A 7,769-nucleotide genomic window follows, 5' to 3' on the forward strand; every position below is an offset into this window, starting at 1 on the left:
ACCTCCGCCTTCCAGGTTCAAGAGATTCTCCTGCCTCAGCCTCCCAAGTAGCTGAGACTATAGGCACCCACCACTATACCCGGCTAATTTTTTGTATTTTTAGTAGAGACAGGGTTTCACCATGTTGGCCAGGCTGGTCTCGAACTCCTGACCTCGTGATCCACCCACCTCGGCCTCCTAAAGTGCCGTGATTACAGGCGTGAGCCACCGTGCCCGGCCAGGTTGACTTTAAAGTAAAAAGTTTAAGTGGAATTTTTAGGGTTATATGTAATTATTTTATAATACGTAGACAATTAGGTTACCTACCTTAGTAGTAAGCATCTACCTTTTATTATTTGTGCTGTAGCCCGGGCTGCAGTACAGCGGCGCAACTCACTGTAGCCTCTATCTCCCGGGCTCAATTCTCCCACCTCAGCTTCCTGAGTGGCTGGGATTACAGGCACATGCCACAACACCCAGTTAATTTTTGTATTTTTTGTAGAGATGGGGTTGTGCCATGTTGCCCAGGCTGGTCTCAAACTTCTGGGTTCAAGTGATCTGCCTGCCTCCCAAAGTGCAAGATCTACGTTTTAAAATCATGTTATTTACCTGTTAGTGGACACAGTTCTAACAATTAACTGTTCTATGTTTATGGAACAGCTTTTCACATGAGTAAACTATGGATTATATGGGGAACTGGCAGTTTGTAGCAAGTTGCCAGAGTTGTCAAAACGCTGAACTTAAGAGCTGTCCTCAGTAGAAGCTGTGAATAAAAATCAGCTCAAGTCCTTCCTACTCTGTTGCCTGTACCCTCACTCATCTCCAAGTCCTCTACTACTGAATCCCTCTCAAACCAGTCACGTTCTCCATATATTAGTAACGCTGTCTTCTTCCAGTCTTTGTACCCTGAGGATCAGAACTACCATTTCCTTTATCTTGATATCATGAGAAAAGTCAGATGTAACACAGTAATGAATAGCTTTGTTCTAGTTCCTTTAGATACATAAGTGTGTAATTAGTGAGTCAAGAATTCTAAGAGCCTTTGTTTGTTTTTTTGTTTTGAGGCGGAGTCTCACTGTCATCCAGGCTGGAGTGTAGTGGCAGGATCTTGGCTCACTGCAACCTCTGCCTTGTCGGTTCAAGCGATTCTCCTGCCTCAGCCACCCGAGTAGCTGGGATTATGGGCATGCGCCACTACACCCAGCTACTTTTTTGCATTTTTAGTAGACATGGGGTTTCACTATGTTGGCCAGGCTGGTCTCAAACTCCTGAGCTCAAGTGATCCGCTTACCTTGGCCTCCCAAAATGCTGGGATTACAGGCATGAGCCACTGGGCCCAGTGCTAAGAGCCTTTTTTAATACCATTGAAATTTTTTAACTCTTGGATCTGTCAGTCATTTGTGTGACTTTTGGCAATTAATCTAAGTTGTAATCCATTTCTTCAGTAAAAAGAGTGGGTTTAACTATGTTTTTTAAAAAAAGTTAGTTTGGAAGTCTACTTCTCTGTGACTTTTAGGCTTTAAAGACATTTTAAGAATAATTTGTACCTTTCCCCTTGCTCAGTTTTTGTTTTTCCTGAGAAAATGACTGGCCTTAGATTTAGTGACAGGTACATGCTGCATTTCTCTTTTTGTACATTTCTGGTATTTAATTATTAAACATATCCTTTGACATCTAGAAACAGGATTCACGTCCCTGTAAGTCTCTTCCCTGCCAGTAGTTGAGAATGTCAGCTGGGATGCATTCTGTATTTATTTCCAATTCTGGGGAACTGGACTATCCTGATTATAAGGAGTGTAAATCTCATTTTATCTTTAGATGTTTTGTTTTCTGATCTTTTTATAGGATCTCTAAATCAGGTTATACCCTTTATTGCTCAAAAATCTTTTTTTTTTTTTTTTTTTTTGAGACGGAATCTTGCTCTGTCACGCAGGCTGTAGTGCAGTGGTGTGATCTCGGCTCATTGCAACCGCTGCCTCCCAGGTTCAAGTGATTCTCCTGCCTCAGCCTCGAGTAGCTTGGACTACAGGCATGCACCACCACACCTGGCTAATTTTTTGTAGTTTTAGTAGAGATGGGGTTTCACCTTGTTGGCTAAGCTTGTTCTCGAACTCCTGACCTCAGGTGATCTGCCCACCTCTGCCTCCCAAAGTGCTGGGATTACATATGTGAGCCACCGTGCCCAGCCATATCTGGTATTTTCTTTGCATTTTAGCATTGCTCCCATGTGATATACTGGTAATCATCTAACATTGAGGGCCATCAGATGTCACCTATCTCTAAACTGAATGGGATAAATCATAATTTTGAAATTGGATTTTTCCCTGTCTCTAATAAAGCTGCCTTAATTCAGTGAATAAAGAAATTCTCATTTGGAGGCAAATTCTGAGGGAATGGAGACTAGAATAGGTCAGAGACATGTAGCTCATTTTAAGTTGCTATAAATGTCCATCTGGATGTAACATTCACTGCAGAAATAATCTTTAGATGTGTATATTTTACATTTGTTAGGGAATACAGAGTATAGCCTATAGCATTGTGTACATTTCATTACCTGTCATCTTTTAGCTTAAAATAATAAATTTGTTTCCCAAGTGCCACCCCCTTCAGAAACATCTCTTATTCTTTCCTACTGTGGATGACTGAGATGGTGTAAATATTTATTGATTTGTTTAAATGTGTCAACCATTATATGGTACCTTTAACCCAAGACTAAAAGTTTTTTTTTTTTTATGGGTTCTGCAAATGGAATATAAAAATTGGTTTTCATTTTATTATTTATTTTTGAGACAGAGTCTCGTTCTGTTCCCCAGGCTGGAGTGCAGTGGCGGGATCTCGGCTCACTGCAACCTCTGCCTCCCGGGTTCAAGCGATTCTAGTGCCTCAGCCTCCCCAGTAGCTGTGATTATAGGCATGTGCCATCATACCTGGCAAATAGTAGAGACGGGGTGATGGGGTTTCACCATGTCATCCAGGCTGGTCTTGAACTCGTGGCCTCAAGTGATCTGCCCGCCTTGGCCTCCAAAAGTGCTGGGATTACAGGCATGAGTCACAACGTCCAGCCCAAAAATTGGTTTATAATAAAGGAAAATGCAGCACAATGTTTAACTGCATTAACTTATTGGATAAAAAGACAAATACACTTGTAGGAGAGCTTCTGTGGTTTACTGTTCGAAGGCACAAATGCCTGTTGCTTTGGCTTCCATATCAGTCAGTATAAAAATCACTTGATGTGCTTTGTGCAAAATTTCCAGGACCTTATGTTTTATATGGGTGTCATGAAGTGAATGGTTAAAAGCTCTTAATAGAAGGAAGGTGGTTTACATCTGTGTGCCCTAGGTGAGACTGTTTTAGTAGGTTTCATAGCAGAGTAACAAACAGGAGAAAATAGCTTCTAATATTTGTCATGATGTAGTCTATCAGTTTAACTTCTTACCATTTTGAGTTTATCCAGTTTTCTCAAGTAATAAAAAATACTGTCTAAAGGTTTACTTGGTTTTCTCTTAAGAGAGAAATAGTAAGATATGCATAGTTTTTTTTTTGTTTTTTTTTTTTTTTTGAGACGGAGTCTCGCTCTGTCACCCAGGCTGGAGTGCAGTGGCGCGATGTCGGCTCACTGCAAGCTCCGCCTCCTGGGTTCACGCCATTCTCCTGCCTCAGCCTCTCTGAGTAGCTGGGACTACAGGCGCCCGCCACCACGCCCGGCTAATTTTTTGTATTTTTAGTAGAGATGGGGTTTCACCATGGTTTCGATCTCCTGACCTCGTGATCCGCCCGCCTCGGCCTCCCAAAGTGCTGGGATTACAAGCGTGAGCCACCGCGCCCAGCCTAAGATATGCATCGTTAATTCTACACTTTCACTGTGATTGTGTGAATGAAAAAAGACCTTTATCAAAACTATTTGATAGGTTACGGGCACAAATAGAGAGTAAGATTAGCTTTTAGTACAAATTGAATACTTCATGCTGCTGATACGAAACAGTGGATTATTTGATTCGGGATTTTACTGGAAATGAGCATTGTGGCCTTGACCTTTTCCCATCTGTATGACAGACAAGATTTTCATCTTTTTTAACTTCACATTTTTCTCCTGAAGTAGCAGCACTTGACATGAGATTTATGAAAAATGTGTGCCTTCAGCATTGTGTAAATATTTATTTTACAGAGCCATAAGTGTGATCCTTGGTGACAGGTGGAAGAAAATGAAGAATGAAGAGAGAAGAATGTACACATTAGAAGCAAAGGCTTTGGCTGAAGAACAGAAACGTTTAAATCCTGACTGTTGGAAGAGGAAAAGAACCAATTCAGTATGTTTCAATAAATAGTGTTAAAAACTATCTTGCCTTATCCATGTAGGTGTACTGGCATGTTGGGGCAGTTGTTACAACCTTTACGAGGTTGTGTTGATGCTATCTCTAGCATTTTTATACTTCAAAACTTAATAATGTTATATAAAGACTGCCTTTCCTCAAGTGTCATTTACTCTCTTAGCATGGAAAGTCGAAATCTCAGGCAAGCTTTAAAAAGAATGTTCTAAACATTGAATTGGAAAAATAATTTTGGAATGCAGTGTTTCTAGTTAGTTGGGTTGAAAGATAAGCATTATTAATCCATTAATATCACAGTAGAAAATTTCTCTAATTTTTGGTATGTCTCAACAGCTTTTTTTCCTTAATTGGTGAGGGACCAATAAGGCTGGAGGTGTGGGGGTATGTTAGCTGCCATTCATGGGGGACTTGTGCCATTGGCACAGAATTTCTAGATGGAAAAATTTCAAGGAGGAGAAGAAATAGGCCCAGGAATGGTGGCAAACAAGTCTGTATGATAAGCTATCTTGGATAGACTTGTTTCTTACAACTTTTCCATTACTAAACTAGCATCTTTTAGGTTCAGCGTTTTTAGATTAATTGCAAAAAATTGCATGTGATACAGTGGGGTCAATTTGAAGTATCAATAAAAAATGAAGGGGAGATACCAATAGTTTAGTTTATAGTAGGAGGGCTGGCCAAATATATTTTAAATTCATTCTGTGTACATGTGCCTGTTTGTTTCTTAGTAAAACGCAGGTCACATCTGTTTAAATGTTTCAACAATTTCTTTAAAAATAGTGGTCAGTAGTCACATGAGAGGGTGGCTGAATTGAGTTTTGGAAGTTCTTGGTTAATTTAGAATTTCACGTGTTTGGACGTTTCCTGTATCCCTTTTCTGTTCATCCTATTCGATGTCTTATCATTGCATACATTTTCTGGATGCTTGAGCCATCAGGTATCAGCTAGCTTTTTAAAATCACCTTTAGGCCGGGCGCGGTGGCTCACGCTTGTAATCCCAGCACTTTGGGAGGCCGAGGCGGGCGGATCACGAGGTCAGGAGATCGAGACCACGGTGAAACCCCATCTCTACTAAAAATACAAAAAATTAGCCGGGCATGTTGGCGGGCGCCTGTAGTCCCAGCTACTCGGAGAGGCTGAGGCAGGAGAATGGCGTGAACCCGGGAGGCGGAGCTTGCAGTGAGCCGAGATTGTGCCACTGCACTCCAGCCTGGGCGACAGAGCAAGACTCAGTCTCAAAAAAAAAAAAAAAACCACCTTTAAGAAAGCAGTATTTTCTAATAGTAAATTTATAAACATCTTATACATCTTAGCTTTCATATATAGGATTACTGTGTATTGATTTGTACACATTCACTGAGTTTAATTTTATTTCCACAGGGCTCACAACAACATTAAACCAGGATGCTTATGTTCTTAAGTCTATTTGCATATACATTGACTCTTGATGGAAAGACTTAAGTAAGAAGATCAAGGTCTCACCATTTGTCCTCAATTCGTGTGACCGTAAGATACTGATAGCATTGAGTCTTGAAATGATTTAATAATATGAGTGAGGATTTGCTTTCTCCATTAGAGCATTAAGCTAAAACTATCAACATTTTAAACCAAATTGCCTTATTTTTCTTCCAAACTTCATATATGTCTATCAGGTAATATAGGCTTGAAAATTGATATCCTGTGGTGCTAAAGTACAGTAGAAAGAGAGGAGAAGTGTATACATGTTTTATTTTAAATTGTACGAAAGGGGAATTTAAAAAATACGTAACTGCTGTTTATACATTGGCTCCTTACTGCTTATTAATCTATATTGTACACATGATGGAATGAAGCAGAAGCTGGGAGTCGGCCTTTCCTTGAGTAACCACCACATGGCTCAGCATCTGTGCCAAACATAGGCGCTCCTAGTCTGGTCAGTGCCAAGAGGCTACCAGAACATGTGGTAGGTGGCTGGTGTTGGTGTCCCAGCCTAAGAGCCACCTGCTACAGTTACCATGGCATGCTGAGTTGATGCACCAGGTGGCAGCAGCCATCCGTTATTTCCAGTGGAGACCTAGCCCAGGCCAAGGTAAAGTTAGTTAATAGCATTGGGATATAGTCACTGTAATGGTGCTATTAACAGTCAACACCATTGTATTTTTTAACTTCGTGTTCTGTATCTCCTCAGCCATGTATCTTAAATGTATTTTGTCATCATAATCTTTATGGTGGGGGCAGACTTTGCACTTATTGCAGTGCAACACTTGCACTTTAATTTTCCTCCAACTGTCTAAAATTAGAGCAAATACATTGGCAATACAGCTGCTTTTGCTCTGAGCTACAATCATGGCTTTTCATGTTACTTACCAAGTGGTGTTTCTGGTTAGGAATCACAGCTGTAAAATTGATTTCAGTTCATTACACTTCTTCATGATGTTGCCCCTAAATTTTGCACACTATATTCTTGTATATTATTTCAAATAAATGGAAAAAAAAGTTACTTATCTCTGACGTCTACTGATTAATCTTGGCTGAATTTTATTTATGAGTTCTCAGAATAACAGGTTCAGGAGATGGAAAACATAAGGCAAATTCCTAACACTGCTAATTAGGAGGCTGCTGATGATGGGATTTTAAAAATTAAAAACAAAAATGTTAATAGTGGAACAAGAGCCATCAGAAAATAAGGACTTAGACTATCTACTATTTATAGAGAATTGCTATAGAAGAAAAATTTTTATTTTTCATGTGGCATCTTTGTTACAAGGTTAAACAGCCCAAAGGTCTTCTTTTAATAACATAACTATGTATAACAAAAGCCTTGCTTTATTTAAAGAAAGATCCAGTATGACATACTTAAACAAGGCCATTTAACCTTGTATCTTAGCTTGGGGATGTGCCATTGGTTCCTCAACTTTGTTGTCTATTGGAATCATTTTGGGGATTTTTTTTTTTTTTTTAAATACTGGTGTCAGGCTCCCACTCCTAGACATGTTAATTAATATGGAGTGCAAGTTGGGCATCAGGATTTAAAAAAAATCCCCTGGTGATATGAATGTGCAGCCAAATTTGGAAACCACTGAGCTACATGCCCATTTAGTGAAGAAGGCAGGGTTGGGGGAAGCAGGGTACATATTATATAACTTGAGTACCCATAGGAGGACTTGGTTATGGATGGGAAAGAAATTTTAGCCTTGTACAAAAATCTTAAAGAGGAAAACATCTTTCTGGAAAAATCAGGTCCATGGAATTAAAAGGTTGTGATGACTCAACATTTTTATGCTAAAGTATAAGTGCTAAAGAGGTAAACGTCTATAGGAAATACAGATCAATTACATTCTTAAAGTAGTAGATAGTAGCTGTCTTTTGGAGTATGTGTTTAACTGCCAACTATGAATGGGTTAGCACAAAGTGGAGATGAACAAAGATTTCATATCATTACTGAAGAGCAGACATAGCCTTTTGAAGCAGCTGAACCATTAT

The 7,769-nt window shown here is 39.6% G+C and overlaps 2 protein-coding genes across 6 annotated transcripts in view; one reads left to right on the top strand and one right to left on the bottom strand.

The window, feature by feature from the left end:
* Nucleotides 1–6,792, top strand: part of HBP1 (HMG-box transcription factor 1) — a 34,097-nt gene extending 27,305 nt beyond the window's left edge. For 2 of the 5 annotated variants that reach the window (XR_004033002.1, XM_030825934.1), the window contains exons 10-11: nucleotides 4,145–4,286; nucleotides 5,688–6,790. Coding sequence is in view for 4 of the 5 variants with exons in the window: in XM_030825934.1 (XP_030681794.1) it covers nucleotides 4,145–4,286; nucleotides 5,688–5,705 (160 nt within the window). In the remaining variant the exon portion in view is untranslated. Of the gene's footprint in view, nucleotides 1–4,144; nucleotides 4,287–5,687 lie in introns of all 5 variants that reach the window. The other 3 variants (XM_003268137.4, XM_003268138.4, XM_030825935.1) reach the window with 2 other exon arrangements.
* A 15-nt stretch (nucleotides 6,793–6,807) lies between these two features.
* Nucleotides 6,808–7,769, bottom strand: part of COG5 (component of oligomeric golgi complex 5) — a 370,238-nt gene continuing 369,276 nt past the window's right edge. The window contains exon 22 of the mRNA XM_003268142.3: nucleotides 6,808–7,769. This exon is cut by the window's right edge and continues 70 nt beyond it. Within this exon, the coding sequence (XP_003268190.2) occupies nucleotides 7,725–7,769 (45 nt within the window). The 3' untranslated portion in view covers nucleotides 6,808–7,724.

The sequence above is a fragment of the Nomascus leucogenys genome, chromosome 13 (genome assembly GCF_006542625.1).
Source record: "Nomascus leucogenys isolate Asia chromosome 13, Asia_NLE_v1, whole genome shotgun sequence".
Classification (NCBI taxonomy): Eukaryota; Metazoa; Chordata; class Mammalia; order Primates; family Hylobatidae; genus Nomascus; species Nomascus leucogenys.